The following is a 20,974-nucleotide window of genomic DNA, read 5'->3' as shown; positions in this document are numbered from 1 at the left end:
CACATGGGTGAACCTTAAATACATCCTTTAACTTTTCCCAAGAGGTTATAAACTACAGTGGTAACATATCACGTGGCCTGAAGAAAATTCTGCCATCACAGAGCATTAGGGTCACTGATCCGCACGTCAGTAATGAGCAGTAAGTCTCCCCGGGCTCTGCAGGGCCGACGGGGAGCGGCTCCCAGAGCATCATCTCGGTGCCCTTCCAGGCTCCAGGGCTTTCTCCTAGGTGGAGGAGATGACGAAGCAGCTCAGGCCCATTTCTCAAGAGTCGTCCTAGAGTTACAGCTCATAAACCCCGTCCAGCTTCCATGTAGAATTCTGGAACCCCAGGAGAATTTAAGAACAGAATAAGAACTTTTTCTGGGACTGCGGGGTGAGAGGTCTTGGCATATAGAATTCCACACCATGCTTGAATCGCAGGAAAGCTTCGAAGCTCAGGAAGTATGCAGACAGAGTCGGGACTCCGGAAGTCGTGTGGGGCTTTTTAGAAAGCTGCTCAGACTACGTCCTGGGCACCTCTGTCCTCCCCAAGCAGGCAGGACTTTGGTTCCACCAATGTTTATCGCGTTTCTGCTTTTCGAAGATCATGATGTGGGGTTGAACGGGTAGGAGCCACAAAAGGATACAGATATTATCAGAGCTCTTAGAGCCCCCGACATCACTGGAATTGGGGTGCGGGGTACTGGGGGCGGTGTGTGGTTGCTGCACCCTCGGGCTGTGTCCACCACTGCTTACAAAACCTCCAGCACAGACAGGAGGTCAGGGAGGAAGGAAGCTGTGCAGGGGCCGGGCTCGGAGGGAAGGACACGCCTCACCCAGGGCTTTCTCCTCCCATCCTGGTGCATAACTTCTCTTTTAGTTTTGTTCAGTCCCCAGGCCAAGCAGGGGGCTGTCCCTGAGTTCCCTGACCCTGAAGAAACGAGCAGCCGTTGTCTCTGGATGACAGTTTTATTGCAGCTGGGAGTTTCTGGTGCTCCAAGCAGGAGTCCTGTCAGGGTCACTGGTAGAAGAGGCGTGCGTCTGTTTATCCGCTGACTTTTGTGTCCCGCTCTGGTAGAAGCCACTTCTGCTCTGTGGTCCGATCTAGAACTAGAGCTGATCAAGCCCTCGGCCCAGTGCAGAGACCCATCACCAAAGTAACTCCTGTTTTTGCCAGTGACGTTTTCACATAACCCTCCAGCCTTTCTCCAGCCCAGCCCGGGTCTGGGCCGCCGAGAGAGGGTATTTCAGAGAGAAGCATCACTTTGGCTGTCTACCTCCTCAACCAGCCTGTGCGCGCCTGTGGCCGGGCCCTTGGCCGGTGGCCTCCGTGCTTCCGCCCCTGGACCTGCAGGGTGCCGTAGGGCTGGTGTCCCAGACCCTGGCTGGGCGCGCCTGGCTGTTTTTAGCCATTTGTTTAGGAGGCCCCGGCGCTCGGACTTGTGCTGCTTTGTGTGGTTTTAGCATCTCTCGGACCATACATATCACCTTAGTGTCAGAGCGTTGTCTTATTTATCTCTGGCAAAATTAAATGTAAAAGTGGAACTTCGGAATCAAGGGTTCAGCTTTTTAGGATTATTAGGAGGCAACTTTGGTGATAAAAGGAATCTTCTCTTCCCAACCATCTCCACCATCAAAGGGTGCCTTGCTTGAAAGCCCCATGTCTGTAAAGCTCTGTTTATGAGGTTCCAGGTTAGGAGGGTAGGATCCTGGGGGACTGTGTCCCCTGTGAGGGGGCTGGGACTCTGGCGTTCGTTCCCCACCAACACTGGGCGGTCCTGAGAAAGCCAGGGAGCCTGCATCTCGTCAGAGGAGGCCCGGCTGGGACAGCTCCTCCCTAATCCTGGAGGTGCGCGGGAACAGGGAGGGGGCCCGATGGTGAGGGCTGGGGGGCAACCCTGCAAGGGTTTTTAGCGATGGCGCCAGGCGACCTTCCCGCAGCAGTGAGCTTGGCCTTGGGGCTTCTTCATTTCTTTCTTTCCCTCTCTTTCTCTCCCTTTCAGCCTCTGCTCCCTTCCCCCACCCCCCCTTCCTTCCTTCAAAAAATGTTTGCTATTTATTATGAAAAACGTCAAACATAACCCAAGCGGAGATGGGATAACAGAAAGCAGAGGTCGTCGCACTGGGGGGAGCAGGCAGCTCCCTGGGGGCGGGTTGAAGCCCAGACTGGCCGCACCCGAGGCCCTGACTCAGCGGGTCTGGGGTGGGGCTGGAGACTGCATCTTTCACAAGCCCCAGAGGCTGCCGCTGGGGCACAAGGGCCCCCCCTTCCTGCCACCAGCCCCACAGCTGCCAGCCTACGGCCACTTTCCCCACCTGAGCGAGGTCGTATCACATCATCCTTGAATGTCTCAGCGTGTATCTCAACAAAGATGCTCTTGGGCCAGAAAAGGAGGATTTGGTGTCCGGAGCTACGCCTGTTCCAGAGCCCCTTTCAAGGACGGTGGGCTGAGGGACGAGCAGCTGGACCGGCCCGGCCACCAAGCTCTGGGTGGGAGCGTGGCCCTGCCAGCGTCGTGCGGTCACAGCGAGCAGGCCGGGGGCTAGTAGCCAGTGGAAGACCCACTGACCTTGACCTCCAGTGGGAGCTGAAGGACGACGGCTGAGAGCCATCGCGGGCATGGGGAGGGGGAGCCTGGGAAGTCTCGTTTCCCAAACCTTGCTTTACAGGCCTGTGCAGTTTATCGTTTGTGCCCTAAATGCCATAGGTCCGTCTCCTTGGCCCCATCCTTTCCCTTCGGCCACTGTCGTCTTCCTTGAGGTTGGGAGCGTGGCGGGGAGGGGGTCAGGGTGGAGAAATGCCCCACCTCCAAGGCCGGAGGCGTCAGCAGACCGTGTACCCGGGTTCGGGTATGGGTGAGTGGCATCCAACGTGGCGCGGGCTGGCTCCTGGGGCCGCGTGGGCCTCTTTGGGACCCTGGGCACCTGACGTTCCCTCCAGGGCCCTCTCGCCTCTCCGCCCGGCTTCGTCCCCCCCCCCCGCCCCCGCTCAGAAGCAGCCTCTCCATACTTCCCGGGTCTCATGCCGCCCTCCCCACCCCGCCCCTGGTCCCCACATTCAGCCAGAGCCACGTTTCTAAATTGAAAGTCAGACCCCGCTGTGCTCTGCCTTCTTCAGACCCGTCAGTGGTTCCGCGTTCCTTCAAGATGAGGTTCCAGGTAGCAGGGCTGAGGCTAGCGCAGGCAGCCGGGCCCTCGGGACTCCGCTGCCCCGTCCTGGCCCCTTGCCGCCCGCCCCCTCGCCTGGCCTTCTCCTCTTTGCCCCTCGGCGTTGGCTTCGGGCCCCCATCCTCCAGGACGCCTTCCTGACACCCGGACGGGTTACGTTCTCCTCCAGAGCAGCCCCAGCACGGTTTCTCACCCACCGTAGCGCTTGTCACTTGTACATGGTCCCCGAGAGCTTTGTGGGCACCCCCTGAGACTGGGGCCCCAGACTGCACGTTGAAAGTCCTTCCCCTGCAGTCTCGGCAGTGCTGCGAGGCCTGGGCTGGAGTGCTGGTGGCCAGGAAGCTGCAGTCCCCTCCAGGCGAGGGACAGAAAGTGAAAGTGTGCGTTTGGAGACTCAAACAGTGTGACCTGGCTGTGACCTCAAGCGTGTGAGTTTGTATTTTACAAAAGCGTCAGTCCACAACGGGTTTGTCCTGCATCACTGAAGCCCTGGCCGGGGGCACGTCGACCCCTGGAACTGCTCGGTTGATGGTTGGCAACTGGAAGGCAGGGCTGGGCCTCCCTGGAAATTTTGGGGGGAATGAACTCGTGCCTGCAGGTCACCAGGGTGGACCATCGCTATTTTGTACTTTCTGTTCATTGAACGACTGACTGATCTTATCAAACATTTCCCCTGGTGCTGTCTTAAATGAGCATCATCGGTGATGCTCTGTGTCTGGCTGTTTTGTGTTCTTGGCAGTGTCGGCGTTTTAGAGTGAATTGTGTTGTCAGAGCTCCGTGTGGTTTTTCTTTTAGGCATCTCAGGTTGTGTTGGGGTTATTCTGCTGATAGTGGTTTTGTGCTAATGAAGTTGGCTGTGCATAGGTGTTGTGCCCCTTCAGACGTTGGCTTGTGTATCTGTTAGCTTTTAGCCCGAGTCCCAGAAGCAAGCATGGTTGTTACCACTTCCTGTGTTATGAGAGCCTTGTTCTCCACATATGAGTCATGTAAGAATCCTGTGAGATGGAGGTGCCTCATATGGCGGTGACTGCAAGCATTTGAAACTGTGCTGAATTATTTATCTCCTTTCCACATTCTAATCGAAGGTGAAGCTTGGCCATATCGATCTGTCTTCAGGGTAGGCTAGCTCGTGTCCTCACAGGGAGGTTGTCCTGTAACTTCATTCATTCATGTGGTCCCTTTGTCAACCCAAGCCCAGGTCCCTCAGGTCGGGGGTTGTTCTCACGGACAGGACAGACATGCTGGGTGGACGTGAGGACCAGAGAGGAGGTGGGCCATGATGGGAGCCCTTTGCTGGTGGGTAGAGGCCCACCAGAGTAGCTGGAGTCTGATGGGACATGATTTTGGAGGCCTGCCAGTCTGGTGGGGAGGCCATCTCAGGTGGCAGGGACCACCTGCTCAGAGAGGTGGTCTCTTCGAGGATCTCTGCTCCGGTCCCAAGAGGAGTTCGAGCAGAGGAGGGGGCTGGCCGGACAGGCTGGGGAGGAGGTGGGCGTGCAGGGGCTTGGGCTCCTTAGTCACAGAGGCACCCACGCTGTGTGAGCAGGAATCATCCCAGACCTCACCACCTCATGTCAGTCGTCTGCTGATACAGGACAGATACCCACAAATGTGGCAGCTTAGAGCAGCACACGCTGATTATCTCACAGTTCCCGTGGGTCAGGAGTTTGGGCACAGCCTACTGGGTCCCTCTGCTCAGGGTCTCCCGAGGCTGCAGTCAAGGTCTCGGCCAGGCTGCATCCGTTCTGGAGCTCAGAGTCCTGTTCCCAGCTCACGTGGTTGTTGGTGGCGTTCACGTCCTCCTGTTGCGGGACTGAGGTCCCATTTTCCTGCTGGCTGTCAGCTGGGCCGCTCTCATTCTTTGTCATGCGACCCCTCACAGGCCCTCTCGCACGTGGCAGCTTGCTTTTGCGAGGCCGGCAGGAGTCTGTCTGACCTCCAGGCCTACTTTTCCGGGACTCACCTGATGAGGTCAGGCCCACCCTGGAGCTCTGTTTTGATGAACTCGAAGTCAGCTGACAAGGGACCTTCATTACTAGTGCATTTCTCTTTGCAGTATAATGTAACCCAGTCACAGGAGTGACATCTGTCATACTCACCGTTCTGGCCACCCTCAAGGGGAGAGGAGAATGAAGAGCATGTACAGCAGTGACGGGAATCTCGGAGACCATCCTAGAACCCTGCCTGCCACACGCCTCTCTCCCCTGTCCCCCTCTGGCAGCCCCTCCTGCTTCCAGCCTCTTTCTCACGTTCTCACTCCTCCACCCGCCTCTTCTTCCTCCATGCCCTCCCTTCTTTTTTCCTAAATCCCCTCGCTGTTCCTCACCGCCCCCTCCCCAAGCTGATGGGCTGTGGCTGCCTGGTCCACACCGGCTTAGACTCTGGGCCAACAGCCAGGGAGCCCAGGAAGGGCTGGAGAGGCAGCTGCACTCAGCGTGGACGCAGACCTCTTGCTGGCCCGTTGATGAGGCTATAGGTAGTCAGTGTACCCAGATGTCAGTCTATCAAACCTTCCCCTCCCCTCCCCTCCTCTCCCCTCCGTTTTGGCTGGATCTTTTTATAGACCCTGAGCGAGTGGCTCATCACACAATGTAACATGGTTTAGAAAATTGAAAATGGCAATGAGGTATCAAAGTTCTGATGCAGTTGTGATTTTTGACATCCTTGATTTGAAGGACCTGGGCTTGGGTTGATAAGGAAACCACATGGGGCTTCCCTGGTGGCGCAGTGGTTGGGAGTCCGCCTGACGATGCGGGGGACACGGGTTCGTGCCCCGGTCCGGGAGGATCCCGCATGCCGCGGAGCGGCTGGGCCCGTGAGCCATGGCCGCTGGGCCTGCGCATCCGGAGCCTGTGCTCCGCGGCAGGAGAGGCCGCGGTGGTGAGAGGCCCGCGTACCGCAAAAAAGAAAAAAAAAACCTCATGAACGAAGAGGGTTATAGAATAAATTCCTTATGAGGACATTAGCTAGCTAATCTTTGACAGATCAGCTGTGGTCAGTTTTCAACTTAGATTAGAACTTAGAAGATGAATTTGTAGTTCTGTGTAATGTAATTGTGGGGTGAGGGCGAGGGACGTCCTTGACGTGAGGAGCCACGGTCCTGGAGGGAGCCTGCGGTACAGGGTGCCTGGCCTTTGGGAAGAAACTGGACAACAGGACATTGGACCACCTCACTGCTTGCTGGCCCCAATGACCACATCAGAAGCACGTGGCCGTCTCCAAAGGCCCCGTTTTAAGATGACCTAGGGAGCAGCGAAAGCTGTCAGAACTGTTGGAAGAATCACAAGTGTATTCCCATAAAAAATTAAGTGGAAAGGACGGATTTGTTTGACACCAGAAAACCTGGATCCTGGTCCCCTTGCACCGTTCACCTCGCTGGGCCGTTGTATCACCTGCGATAATGAATAAGCTCGAGATTTGTAGAATGAGAAACAGGGCTCAGGTGCCGGGTCCGACGACGTCGGTTGGTCCTGGTCAAGCGTCTTAGATGCTCTTGAGTAGAATAGGGCAAATCAGCTGCAAGTTGACAGGTAGTTAAATGGAGCCAGATTTTGTTTTAATGTAACAGCTGGAACCACTCTGCTCTGGTGGAAGATGTCTTGCTTGAGAAAAGATGGGCTTCCCAGGGCTCAGGTGCTGAGGGGCAGCTGGGGGGCAGCGGGGAGTAGTGAAGGGTGACTGGACAGGAGTTCTGGAAAGCAGGGGCAGAGTCTCAGCCCGGTGACCTTGGACAGGTCTGGTGGCGTCTCCGGGCCTCTGCTTCCTGGTCTGTAAAGGGAGGGGTTCAACCAGTGACCTGGGGTCTTGTCCAGCTCTAGTGCTTTGCTCCGTGCACTAATCTGTCATCGCTCCAGAGGAAGGCAGACAGCCCAGCCCTGCCACTTATGGGCTGTGTGACGGTGGGCGCCCTACCCTCTCTGTGCCCTAGTTCCCTTGTCTATTAGCTGGGTATGGTAACACCATCTCCCCAATAGGGCTGTTACGAGGAGTCCACGGCATAATATACACGAAGCCCTCAGAATAGCACCCATTGGCATTTAGTAAGGGGTCAGTCGTGACTGCTGTGACTATGGTGACTGTGATTCCTGGACCCTTTTAACGCTTACAAGTCTGTGTTACTATTTATTAACCTCTGAACAAGAGCATCATGGTTAACCGTGTCCTGGACAGGAGCCGCTGGTCTGTCTCTTAATGCCATCTCTGGTCTGTTGCAGGCGGAGGCCAGGCTGGCGGCAAAGCGTGCGGCACGAGCAGAGGCCCGAGAGATCAGGATGAAGGAGCTGGAGCGACAGCAGAAAGAGGTAACGCGGGGCTCCTCATCGGTTCTTGCGGAAGGGTTCCTTCCAGGCAGAGCGGGCCGCACGGGGGCACCTGCCCCGCTGCTGTTGCTCTCGGTTTGAAGGCACCTGTGCCTGTGACTTTGGTTCAAGGTCAGGCCAGGGCATGGCATAGCATACAGATGCCAGATGGCCCATCCTGGACACTCAGCCTGTCGGATCCTGGGACGAGCCTGCGCACAGAGCACGTGCCCACGTGGATCTCCCCGGCCCAGCCTTCTGGCCAGGAGCCAAGAGGTGCTGGCTGTGGACTTGAGGTTCTAGCTGTTGAGCTAGGATGCCCATCCTCTGAATTAAAATGTGAAAGCAGAACAGGTTATTATTTATTTAGGCTAAGCAGTCTCGTTTAAAATGCTTCCCCTGTGGTTTTTACACTTTTTCGTAGGTTTCATGAGGCCTGAAGCCCATGTGTGATACAGAGAACAGAATACACACTGGATGAAATAACCAGGATAGAAACTGCCCTCCTGGGAAGGTGGACAGTAATGTGTTTACACACCTGTTAATGCTGTTTGCTACTTTCGTTCACCACCTTGAGCCGCAGCCAGAAGCCACGTGGGCAGCGTGAGGGCTCTTTCACTCGCAGTTCAAGGGGTGGGCTTCCCTGTGACCTTGAAGCCCACGCAGCGCACGAGCGAGTCCCTCTCCACGGTCTCCGCCTTCTCCCGTGGGCCTCGGCCTCGCGGGGTCTGGGGAGCAGCCGTGCCAGGCCCACCAGCGGCTCTGCTTGTTTGAAGATTTGAATGTATTGTGTTGGAGAGGCGGCCTGCTGCTTTCCCCAGGGATGATTTTCGTACTCAGAGTCTGGTTTGGTTCAGGTAGCCAAATTTTCAAAGTCGAACCGGTGTCTTAAAACTTGTGAGGTTTCAGTTAAAGTCTGGATTTCCAGTTTCTCCTAAAACCACTGCAGTTTCTGCCAGGTCCCCAAAGTCACGTTCCCTGTAGAGGCGAGGTGCTCACTGTTGTTCCCTGCGGGGTTTGCCACTCCGCGTGGACGTGTGTACTCGGGGCGAGGGGCGTGGCCAGGCTTGAACTTGAGGAGGAAACCTCTCCCACGTGGCTCCAAGAATCTGTTGAAGGTTACTAGAAACTCAAGCCCAGGGGGTTAGTTAGGAGAGTCATACCTGGGTCCTGATGACAGGAGGGCGGGGGCCCCGGAGTGATGGGGATGGAGGGGACATGTCCCTGAGAGAAAGGCCACACAACACGCCGGCGGCGATGTTGGGAAGTGGCCCGAGCAGAGGGGCAGCCACACCTCGACCGTATTTTAGGCATCACTTGGGGATGTGAAGAAGAAATACTTCTATGGGGAGAAGTATTTGGACTGGAAGGTGGAGAAAAGGGACAGGTGTTGTTGTTTTGTAGACCTTTGTCACTTAACCTGTCTGAGACAGTGTCACCTGGGCTTTAGGAATCACCCTGACAGCAGCCAACAGCCGGGCACCAGACTCTGACATAAAGAGTCCTCGTTGGAGGCCACCTAATGGAATAGTTCTCTTAGCCTGGACTGGTTTTTAAGTTAGAGATTTGATTGATTGATTGGTTGATTGATTGAGCCGAGCCGTGTGGCTTGCGAGATGTCAGTTCCCTGACCAGGGATCAAACCCGGGCCCCAGCAGTGGGCCGCCAGGGAACTCCCTAAGTTAGAGATTTTAAATAGCAAATTGATTTTTCAAACTGCCTGGCATCAATGTCTGTTTAGAATATTCCTGTCCATTCAGTGGCTACTTGCAAAGCCCCCGTGTGTAGGACACTGCCAGCCCCTGCCCTCTGCTTTGGAAACCAACTGGCAGGGAAGCTCGGGGGTTAATGCAGTGGCTTCATCACAGTTTGCGAGGTGAGGCTGCATTCTCCAGCTCCAGCAGAGGCTCATTCGTTCCTCTGCTTCCCCTGCTTCCCCTCCACCCCCCAGTCCTTTTCATATTAAGTCCTTAAAAGAGCTGTAAGAAGAATTTTTCAAAATACATTGTTGCCCCTCCAGGTTTTGCCACATTTGACTGAGTGGCCGCCTGGTAGTGTTTCTGGTGGCCTGTGGCTGTCCCCTCCGCTCTGTTGTTGGAGCTGGACCACTGGACTCGGGAAAGATGACCTTGAACCTGTCAGGGGGCCTGCCTTTGGTTTTCTTGGTGGTGTTATCAATGATAATCATTTTATCATTTGTCTCACAAGTGAGAGAAAGTTACTCTCACAAAGGTAAAATTTCTACAAACTCAAGTCCAAAATGAATTGCATTGTATATACATACATATCTATCTTCCAAATTATAATATATTCTAGCCTTAATTATGGGCAGAATTGAATTAAATATATAGTTGATAACAAAAGCAGCCTGTTACAGAGTTCTTTGGCAGAAGTTCTTGATTTAGAAAATGAAAGTTAAGAGGAATTCGGCTAAGTAAGAAACCATTTATTTGAAGGGCCTCCTTTCAAAGCAAAGCACCCTTTTCCCCCTTGGAGTCAAAGAAAGTCCCCTCCCATTGCATTTAATTCTGCAGAGTGATCTGCTGCTGAACTCCTGCACTTCAGTTGCAATATTTCAAGTCGCAAAACCGCAGTTGCTACCCAAAGATGGGAAACTAAGTCAGGGCCATTTAATCTTGGTATCATTAAATGGGCATTGGATGTCGGTGGGGGGAGGGGGTGATCGTGTGGAGGGTCCCCCCGCCGCCTGCCACGCCAGGCACAGCCCTGCCCCTCACAGCAGCCTCACCAGGCCCTGGGAGCCCCACTGTGCTCTCAGGACAGGGACTGAAGTATCCTGGCCTGGCAGGAGCTGAGATTCAAGCCCAGCTCCTGTGCACCGTGGCCTGCCCTGGGGTGTCTGGTACCTGCTAAGGACCTCGGGCTTTGCAGAGAAAATCTGATTAAAACCTGGGAAATCCGATTAAAAATGCCATAGTTTGCCTCACTCGGTGAGACACACAGTGTCGTTGGTTAGTAGATGGCATTAGAATCTTGAAATTCTTTTTTTTTAATTTATTTTATTTAAGTATAGTTGGTTTACAGTGTTGTGTTAGTTTTTGCGGTACAGCAAAGTGATTTGGTTACACATATACAAACATTTTTTCATATTCTTTTCCCTTATGGTTTATCACAGGATATTGAATGTAGTTCCTTGTTGTTTATCCATTCTCTGTCTAATAGTTTGCATTGAAATTCTTTATTCTTGCGGTAAAGACACTCGGGTTGTTCACAGGGATGAAAATGTTTTGTCGTGATTCAAGTCCCTTGGAAGGTCTCGCACAAAAGCAGTTTGCTAATCGGGTGCCCTCAGCATTCAGCCACCGCAGAGATGCTTTCAGACGTGGGAACACGTTTCCAGGGACCTTTCTCAGGATCAGGCCATGTGCCTGATGGCTCAGCCCCACGCCGGGAATTATCTGGGTGCAGAATGACACCCTGGGTGGGGGGCCCGTATCAGTCAGGCAGGAAGCAGAGAAAGTAACTCCGGGCAGCACGGTGGGTGAGTGCAGGTGCTGAATGAAGAAGCTGCAGGTGGGGAAAGCCAGGACAGGCAGGAAGGCCTCATGGGTGATGAGAGTCAGATGGCGGAGGCCTGGAGGATGGAGAGAGGGCCCCGGCTCTGCCCGGTGGTTTGTATCGACGTGTGAGCCCAGGAGCACTGACTCACACAAAGGACAGTTTTGCTATCGTAAATTCGGTGTGCTTGGGACAGGAGCGCATTGCCATTTAAAGCGTATGTCTGCTTCCTCAAAAAGGGATTTGAAAGGTTTAAAATAAAATACGCATACGTTTTATTCGTAGTCAGAGAGAGATCTGGGGTGGGGCGGGGGGCCTGGCAGGGACCTCCTGGAGCCCCTGGCGTGTGGCGGTGCCGGGACTGGGTGCTGCCACAGTCTGGAGAGGGGTCTGTCCGGGTTTTATTGACAGGCGAGGAAGACGGACCTTAATTAGACAGCTTTCCCAAAAGCTGAGCGAGTGGCTGGCCAGGATTCAGATCCGGACCTGGAAAAGCTGCAAAGCTTGGAGGCTTCCCATTACATCCTCTGCCTCCAGATCAAGTGTATGACCAACAGCGAAAACAAAGGGCGGCGTCAGTGTGTCACCCTTGGGATTAACCTTGGCAGAGGGCACGCTGCCACTCGCCGCCAAGGCGGGGGAAGGTCCACGTGGTCCTTAGCGTTTTGCAAGCAGACGTGCACCTTGAAAAACAAGTTTTTTCCTTGGTGCTGATTCAGGGCTTGTCATATAAACACAGAAAGGACCTTTGTGTCCACTGAGTGTTACCGAGAACACGGGAGCAGCAGCTGTTCGTCCAGCTGATTCTTGACGTGACCCGTGTCCTGGGCTGGGGTAGGGGGCACGAGTGGGCCCTTGGGTGCGCGTGGGCGTTCGCGTGCACATCTAGAGAGAGGAGACAGACAAGCTTGCAGGTTTGGGGACGCGCTTTTAGGACTGAGGATGGTGTACAGACAACATCCCTCGGTCTCCCCTCTGCATATCACATCTCCGGGCCTATTATTAGAAATAGCACCACAATCTGAGGTTATACAATCTGATAGCCCAGGCACTGGCATTTTAAGTTGTTGATTAAGTGTAAATGAATATGCTTTGGAAGACCCGTGTTTAACTAGTAGGGTTGATATTTTGGTGTAAAAATTGAGAAACACAATCCCCGTTTGCACCGGCCGGCGAGCCACCCTGTCTCTGCACAGGTGCTTCTGAGCAGGACCAAGGCTTTCCTTAACAAGGAGGTCAGCTCGGCTGCAGGCAGACGTAGGCTGTGAATGCCTGGAGAGCAGTGACCGTCGCTGGGGGCTCAGGAGAGCAGGAAGCTGGCAGCACCACTGGGGGGTATCAGAGATGGGTCATGGTTGAAGCCACACTAGTGCCTGGGACCCTCCAAGGCCAGCATGAGAGTGTCATCAGTGCTGGAGGAGTGTAGACCTGTCATCAAGCCCCAGCAGGCCCTGAGGACATGGGGGCCTCGAGCCGGCTGCAGATCTATCCAGATGGCCCAGGCACCCCAGCCCTCCTAGCCGCCCACCGCACCCCCCAGAATGGTTCTTTTCACCCGTGCGGATGGTGAGAACCGACTACGTTAGCTGTGCTTGGGGGCTGTTTCAAAGATTATGAGCTCCTTTTTAATGGATTTATTCAGGAGAATATGTAGATATTCTTGGGGAAATCTGAGTGAACCTTTTACTTTGTTCGAGAACCTACACTAATGGAAAAAAAAAATGGTGGTATGATGCCCAGGTGATCTCATGATGGTCAGAGTGCATCTCTTGTTGCTACTGACCTGATAAACATTTCTGTTGGAGGAACAATGTTCAGTAGTCATAGTGTTGAATATATTGATCTGTGCTCACCCACGTAGGACTAGAAGCACCGAGTCTCAAGCCTTGTAGGTGTGGCAGTGCCTTGGACAATGCCTGACTCAGTCAAAGTTTTGTTGAATGAATGAATGAACGGATGGGTGGAGTAGACATCTCAGTCTTACCTAGAGATTACTACAAAATTAGGAGGAAGCTCTAGAGCAAACGAATATGTCAAGGTATGATAATAAGCTTTTCAATTTTTTTTCAGTTATATTCCAGTGATCACTCCATTTGGCTGGAATTTTCCTGGTATTCTGTTTGTATCTGTTGAATTTTCCACGTATTCTGCATGAATCCGAATGTGAAAGCCTCTTTCTTCACTCTTTGTGAATTTGACCAGTTGACTTTCCAATTAAATTTCTGTACTTTTTTGTTAAACTTTGATCACGGTGAAAAGAAATTTTAAATTGAAGATGAAGTTCTTTTTCCCATTAACGGTAACAGGTTATACAAACTTCTGCATTAGAATAGTAGCAGGATTCTTGTAGACTTGTGTGGACATGCCTGTGTTTCACCAATATATCTAAAATAGAAGGTAAAATCTGTTATGAAATTACTGATTATTTCAGTGAGGCTTCAAGAGGTTTTTTTCATTCATATTTCACCAGTTTTCACCTTTTTTCCAATATGGCTTTTATTCATATTCCTAGGTACTTACAGAACCTTTCTTTCTGATGTTTATACTTCTGTAACTGGATTTTATATTTCTTTCCCAATTTCTTTTGCCCTCCTCTATAGATCTATCAGGTTCAAAAGGTAGGCTCTTCCTTCTTTATTTTCTAATTTGCATGTACTCTTTTTCCCTTGCCAACGACCTGGTCACCTTTCAGAAATAACACCTTTGATTGAAAACTCATCGAAGTTCTTACTGCTTCTTTTACTGCTTTATTTATGAATCGGTTTGAACAAGAATGCTTAGGTCCCCACTTCAGCCCACACGCAAAGCAGCCGTCAGCACACATCTCTGTGTACTGAAAGCTTTTCCCATCTCCCTTTTCTCAAGAAATTAGAAAATCGTTGAAGAAGAAAAATTAACTCTAAGACAAAATAAAAATCACACCTCAGAGTTTGGAAAACCTTTTGAAATCAGATATTTAAAAAGAAAGATTATCCTCATATAATTTTATTAGAAGGGGTTTAAGCTTTCAAGGCATATTACCATACGTGAGGAGATTATCACATACTGATCTAAAATCTGAGTAAAAAAAGAAAATGGTGATATAACAGTAAAATCCAACAGCTTAAAACACACCTGCCTTCTATCTCCAATATTCTCTGTTTCCTAGGATTTTGTAAAAGCAGCTGAGGTTTAGAAATAAATGCACTGAGCAGGCCAGACACAGAAAATAAAGAGGAGAACAACCAAGTCAGTGACTCCTGATCCAGCAATAACGAAGGAAGGAGTAGGCGGTTCCCTGAGAACTTACAGAAAGTGTTTACAGTGAGTCTTCCCCAAAAATGAATTGTTGTTACTTACGACACCTATAATAGCTTCGTGTTTACAAATTTATTTAGTTTACAGATGAAGAAGGACTATATTTGCCTTTGAGAGCAACTAAGAAAATCAAAGCAAGGTGACTTAATTTCGTAGGGTAGAACATGCCGACCCCTTAAACACCCTCTATCAGTAAATGTAAAATTCTGTTGTTGGATTCCTTCACCAGCTACAGTTCCAAATTGCCTTTCCTTCCTGCCTCTCTCACTCTGCGTAACTACTGTCCCCCAGAGTGTTAAGAAACCAGTTAGGTAGGTGCCAGAATCTGTTTGGACTTCGTTAGTTTTTGCAGGGTCCACTTGGAAATGTGTATTGAAGCTAGAGCTCCAACCCATACACAGAGAAGCTAGGTAGGAATTTCATAGGTAAAAGACAAGGCTGGGGGCTTCCCCGGTGGCGCAGTGGTTGAGAGTCCGCCTGCCGATGCAGGGGACGCGGGTTCGTGCCCCGGTCCGGGAGGATCCCACATGCCGCGGAGCGGCTGGGCCCGTGAGCCATGGCCGCTGAGCCTGCGCGTCCGGAGCCTGTGCTCCGCAACGGGAGAGGCCACAACAGTGAGAGGCCCGCGTACCGCGAAAAAAAACAAACAAAAAGACAAGGCTGGGAACCATCACAGTATCTGATAGAGCAGGACATAACTGCCTAAAACCTAGACAAGGGACTCCTATCTGGTCATTTCCACTTTGATTCATTCCCATCTGGTGCTGCATCAAGATTATTTTCCTTTCACCAACTCACCAGGGATACGCCCTTAGAACTTCGTCAGAATGGTCATTTGTATACAAATACAGCTAGAGGGAGCACAGGAAGCCGTCCATGGGAAAACAGATACACATTTTTATCATAAAGATGTGTCCAAGGGAAGGGAAGGCTTTCCTTGTCACGGAGACTCAGGAAACGGAAAAGGAAGCAGTAAGACTCTGTTCCAGCCCATCGGCTGCATCCATCACGGTTTCTCTCCTGCGGAATCAAAGCTGTTTCTGAAAGTCGAGCACTTCTGCGTTCGTCTGGCTTTTGCTTCCTTCTGCATGACTCGCTGGCTAATCATAGCAGTTTACATGTGCAATATCTTACACTTTCTAGAGTTTGCCGTGCTGTCACTGCCAGCTAACACCAGGACTACTCGTTAACCGCACTTACTGTTGGCAGGGGTGTCCTCCCTCCATGGAATGGCGTGGAGATGCAGCTGTAGAGTTACAGCAGCTGTTTATTAGGCCACCTGTGGACTCGATGAAAGACTTTAAATACTGATTCTTATCTTTGTCCTAAAAAGAGCAATAGGTAGAGTGCAGTATGTGATATGGGTATAGAATTGGCCAAAAAGGGAAATATGGAAATAGAAAATCGGATAACACAGACTTCTTTTGGAATTTACTTTTTGTCAATTTCTGTAGGCCCCCTCCTTTTTAAAAACCACTTTTTCTTTCTGTCTTTGCAGTTAAGCCGTGAGATAAAGGAGGGTTGATGGCATCAAATTTTCATATCTGGAATTTGACAGTGAGAGTGGGGCTAACATGAATTGAATGCAGAATAGCTTTAAGCCGTTGCATTTCACTCAAACGGATGTTAAAACGTGACTTTAGGAAGTGTTTACGTTTATTTCCTTTCTCGATTTATAGTCTAAGGAAAGGAACTTACAGAAAAAGATTTGGCTTATGTGCTCCGGATATTAAGGTTCTGTATTGTTTGACTTTTTAAAGCACTGTTAAATTCTCCCTCCTGCTTTTCTTCTTCCAGTTTTCTGCTTGCTGCCGCCTCTAGGAGAAAGGGGCAAGGCCATCAAAGAGCCATATATATATTCTAAATCTGGCCGCCCATCAAAATAAATGGAAACTGAACCAAACATAGCAGCAGCCTGTTTTGGTCATTGTAAAACAATTTCAAAAATTGTCGTGTACTCTAGCATCCACTTTTTTTCTTCTGATGATAAGCTTTTCACGTGTAAGAGGAAAATCCCATCTGTGTCATACGATAGGGAGGTTTGGATGGTTGTTTCTTGCTTTTCTTATTAGAAATTGAGGGAAGAGTGAGGAGGACAGCAAAGCCCCATTACTTGAGAGTCTACCTGGGTTCCCACCTGAATTTGGAATTGCTGTATTTAGTAACAGTAGTAGCCACCCTGAATCTGCTTTTCTGTTTCTAACTTGGGCCATTGCGGTTTAGACAGGCGAGCTGAAACCATGGAGGTGTTGGCTAAAGAAAACACCAAGCAGAACTTTTCTTCCCTGGGCCAAGACCTCTTCTGCAACAGCCTGCTTGGTCATCTTGCCATCAGTGGCATGTTATAAAGACGTCCACAGCCCAGAAATTCTCGAGGGCCTAAATTTAGCGTGGCTATCAGATAGCTGGAGCAAGTGTACTAGAAATCTAGGGGCAGCACACCATTTCTCCCCCTTTCCTCTGGTGTTCTCCTTCCTGTTGTAGCAGCACGGGAATGGCTTTGGCTTCTCTTAAATCGTGCTTTATTCCTGCAGTACACCTGCTCCGAAGGCATGGACAGCTTTACAGAGGGGCTTGAAAGCTGCTGGGCTCAGTTTGAATTCCTGGTCTCTACGGAGGCCACCCCCTCGCCCCAGGACTGCTTCGTCCTGGGCTCTCTCGTCTTCCCCGAGGGAGCGGGTCGGGAGGCTCTGTCTTCACAGGCTCACAGGCCGCGTGGGGGTCAGAGCCTGACCATGTGCTTCCCTGCTCTGCCTTGGCATGCTACCTTGACCCCGAGGCTTGGCAACAGTTTGGAAATGCATGTCCGAACAGTGTCCTGTGCGATTACCGTTGCACTTCTTGCCTAATTTTCTTTCCCTTCTGTCTGTAGAAATATTATGGGCTGGATACAAAGTGGGGCGACATCGAGCAATGGATGGTAGGCCTTGAATCTGATTTTGAAAAGCGTAAATGGTTTGTAATTGGATTCTTCCACAGGTTAATTACACGGCTAGATCCCTGTTGCACCCTGATTTGATACTGAGTGATTTCCTGCTGGGCGTGCTTGCATCTGGCCTGGTTGTGTACATCCCACGTGAAGCCTGGTTAGAAGGTGCCCTGGCCAGGGCTGGTGTCAGGTCTGTTCAGTAGCAGCTGACTCCTGGAGCTTCCAGGCCAGCGTTTGTGAGGGTCTCCACCCCGACCAGGACCCCGATCTCCTCTGCAGTGGACTCCCCACTGGGGACACTCAGGCTGGGCGTGTGGCCCCGGCGCGAGAACCTTCCCATGAGCATCCGGTCCAGCCAGCTCTAGTTGGAATCCAGGGGGACGCGTGATGCTGCAATTCCTTCACTCACGATTGCAGTCAGCTGCCCGGTCACCCCATTCCGACCTCTATACTTTGCTGCTGGGTACCCCCCGCCCCAACCTCATCTGCTGTGCCTGAGAAACCACTGTCCTCTGGTGAGAAAATTCCTTTACCTTCTCACCCTGTTTCCTGGCACGACTTAGCTGTCCTCCTTAGTCGGTTAAGAGCTGGCCCGCCCCTCACGATACCCCTGTCCTTACGACCCTCCCAGGGGGAGATCTTGCCCCCTGGCGGGAGGTTCTAGAAGAGGGGGGATTCCAAGAGCTGTCCACTGGTCCCGAGGGAGCACGGCTTCATGGCTCCTGTCATGAATTCATCCACCTGAGTGCTCCCCACCTCTTCCTGTCCTTGTCACCTTGCTGACTGGCCTCATGGACATCATCACGTACCTGTAGCATTTGAGAACCTGACCAGTATGGAACTGTCCTATTAGGTGTCCCTTACACATAAAATAATCTAAGGGAGTATAAAATGACCTAACATTGAGAGATCTGTGTATAATATAAAAGAAAACAGTTGATGACATATAAAGAGCACACAGTTCCTCTATTTAAAAAACTATTAACTTCAACCTCTGTTATGTGTAAACCATCATTCTAGTTTATATGACACAGGGAGATGTACGTTTATCAAGTCGTAAGACACAGTTAAAAGATGTGTCAGTGTTCTATATACCACTGAGAAAGAAACAGAAAGTTGCTGATTATAATCGTGAGCAACTTTGATGATAAGATATGCCCCAACTTCAGAGACGTCCAAATGCAAAATGGAGCACCTTAGAATGCACAAAATATGGTAGATGGGGTGGCATCCGTATTGGATCTCTTACGAAAGTGATTTCTCTTCCAATTCCTGAAGAGAAGTGAGTAAGGTTTTGAACGTAAGAAGAAAAGTAGGCTGATTTAAATGGACCACATTCGATTCGGAAAAAATTAAGACCCGGATTTTCACCCAACACGCACTTGCTTTTAAAGCCAAAATGAAATATGCTGATTCTTTGTGTGCTTAAGCCCCCCACCCACTTTTAGAAGAAAACATTTTCCCCCAGTGGTTTAATTGAAGCCTTTAAGCAAAAGCAAAGAAAATATTTGTTTGACATTTATATCAGAAATACTGTATTATGGAGTATCTAAGCCTTCTCCTGTGTCTGCCCTAACCTTTCTGTGCTGTTTCCTCCGTTGCTTTGGTAGGAAGACAGTGAGCGCTACTCCCGTAGATCCAGAAGAAACACGTCGGTTAGTACTGCGTTCATTCGTTACCTCGGCGTTTTGACTGAAGTCTGATTTGCAGTTTTAATGGCTGAAATACATAAATTGTCTCTCTATCCATCTGTCTGTATGTATATACACCTATCTATAGATCTGTATCTATATCTATATCTTAATGATACTTATGAAAGAAATTAACTAACACTGATACTGTTACCTAAACAAAGACTGTGAACTCAGCCTTTAGCATTGTGACCTGACTTTGGTGAGGCGAGAGTGAGTGTTTGAAAATTTTCTGAGTTTCGTGACAGTTTTAGTGCTTTTTTCGCTATTAAATACCCATGAATAATTTGCAGAGTAATATGCATTAAGCTACATGTTTGTAGGTTACCAGCGAAGTGAACAGCATCACTGTAGTGAAGTTAAAGTCGTGTTATCCAGAAACAGTCTTCTGTTAAGCAGAGGTGCACAAACAAAGCCCTTTTGGCGAAAACCCAGGCTCACGTGCACTGAGATTTTCACAGGGGCCTGATCTGCCCCCCGCCATGTGTCGGGTCAGCCGCTTCCCTCAGAGCTGGTCACTGGTTTCTCTGTGTCTGTTACATCATCGCCTCATGGTTGTTTTCATCCTTTCTTTTTACTAGGCGTCTGATGAAGATGATCGCGTGTCAGCGGGTAGCCGCGGAAGTCTGAGGGTCAGTAACCAGATGGTTGAGTTTGCATGGTACAGTCTGTGTCCACGCTCCTGGCCCTTCCATCCCTGCGTTCGAAGTTCTTGTTCATTATCCCTGTAGCCTCTGTTCAATGGTGGGATGTCTCTTTGTGATGTAGAGAGATTAGTGATAAGCGTAAGCAGTTTTGTTGTGTCTTTCTCCCCAGAGTGGAAGTCCTCCTTTCTTCGTGTTGGTCCACATCACAAAACTGCCCCATTTAGAGTAAGTTGCCTCATTGCTAGCGTGGTGAAGGGGAGCACGAAGGCTCATTCTGTCCTAATGGAAGTGCACAAGCTCCCCAGCAAATTGGAATCTCAGTTGAAGTAACTACAGGTTAAAGGAACTATTATTCAGTGACGTTCCCCATAGCTCCTTGAAAGCTGCTGTAGGCTGCCGGTGGGACACCGGGGCACACTGAATCCGTCCAGCCTGAGGTCTCAGGAGCCTTTCCTTTCATCAGCTATAATGAAATCTCTTCATCACTGACAGCCTGATGGTTGAGAAACACAAATACACATTTTTCCTTAAACATTCCAGAAATCTTCATAATTATACTTGAAAACAAGGCATGCTTTGGGAAGTGAAGTAGAGAAAAACGTGTTTTGCTTAGTCCTTTAAGTCAGTGAATTAATCTGAGCGTGTCAGGTTAGTTTACCCCTGGATTAAAGCTGCAGCTCTCTGCTGGTAATAATTCGGTCTCGACGCAGCCACTCCATTTTACGGAAGGACTGTATGGGGCAGAAGCCTTGTTTTTAATCACCGTGGCAATTAAGTCGTGATGTAACTCCTAGCCTTCTTATACACGCACCAAATGTACATTTAATTTAGCTGTTTATAACAATAAACTATAAAGGTGATACAGTCAGCCTTCCACATACCCAAGGTTCTGCATGATTCAACCAATCACGGATTAAAAATATTCAGAGGGGAAAATTCCACACTATTCATGTAGCATTTACGTTGTATTAGGTGTTACAAGTAATCTAGAGATGACTGAATGTGTACAGGAGGGTGTGCGTAGGTTATATGCAGATACTACGCCATTTTATATAAGGGACTGGAGCATCTGCAGATTCTGGTATCTGGGGGGGTCCTGGAACCAACCCCCCGCAGATACCGAAGGATGGCTGTACACTGTTGCTTTGCTGTTAACAACTGTCATTGGCCTGAAGCTGCCAAAGGCATGTCCATCGTGGTTTTGCCAGAAAGTTACGGTTCACAGGTGAAGTCAGTTAAAGGGCTTCCTTGCTATTTGAAACTTTCTCCTTAGCCATGTAGTTGTAACTTCCTCACATACCCTCTGACATGATTCACACAAGAGGAAGTAAGATTTATGTAACCTAAACATTATCAATGCAAAACTCAGTTTGCAGAATCTGTAGACATGGGTCAGAAATTACAGCTGTCCAGCAGGTGCAGGAGAAGGTCGGGTCCCTGAAA

General features: G+C 50.3%; 1 protein-coding gene across 26 annotated transcripts in view; it reads left to right on the top strand.

The window, feature by feature from the left end:
* The window catches only part of LRRFIP1 (LRR binding FLII interacting protein 1), a 142,529-nt gene that overhangs the window by 67,984 nt on the left and 53,571 nt on the right, over positions 1 to 20,974 (top strand). For 18 of the 26 annotated variants that reach the window (XM_060301663.1, XM_060301660.1, XM_060301659.1 and 15 more), the window contains exons 2-6: positions 7,365 to 7,451; positions 13,568 to 13,585; positions 17,137 to 17,184; positions 18,804 to 18,848; positions 19,466 to 19,516. In XM_060301663.1, coding sequence (XP_060157646.1) covers positions 7,365 to 7,451; positions 13,568 to 13,585; positions 17,137 to 17,184; positions 18,804 to 18,848; positions 19,466 to 19,516 — 249 coding nt within the window. The remainder of the gene's footprint in view (positions 1 to 7,364; positions 7,452 to 13,567; positions 13,586 to 17,136; positions 17,185 to 18,803; positions 18,849 to 19,465; positions 19,517 to 20,974) is intronic. The other 8 variants (XM_030863166.3, XM_030863045.2, XM_060301656.1 and 5 more) reach the window with 3 other exon arrangements.

This window comes from Globicephala melas, chromosome 7, assembly GCF_963455315.2.
Source record: "Globicephala melas chromosome 7, mGloMel1.2, whole genome shotgun sequence".
Lineage (NCBI taxonomy): Eukaryota > Metazoa > Chordata > Mammalia > Artiodactyla > Delphinidae > Globicephala > Globicephala melas.
Note: the sequence above shows the minus strand (reverse complement) of the source record. Positions and strands in the feature narration are given on the sequence as shown.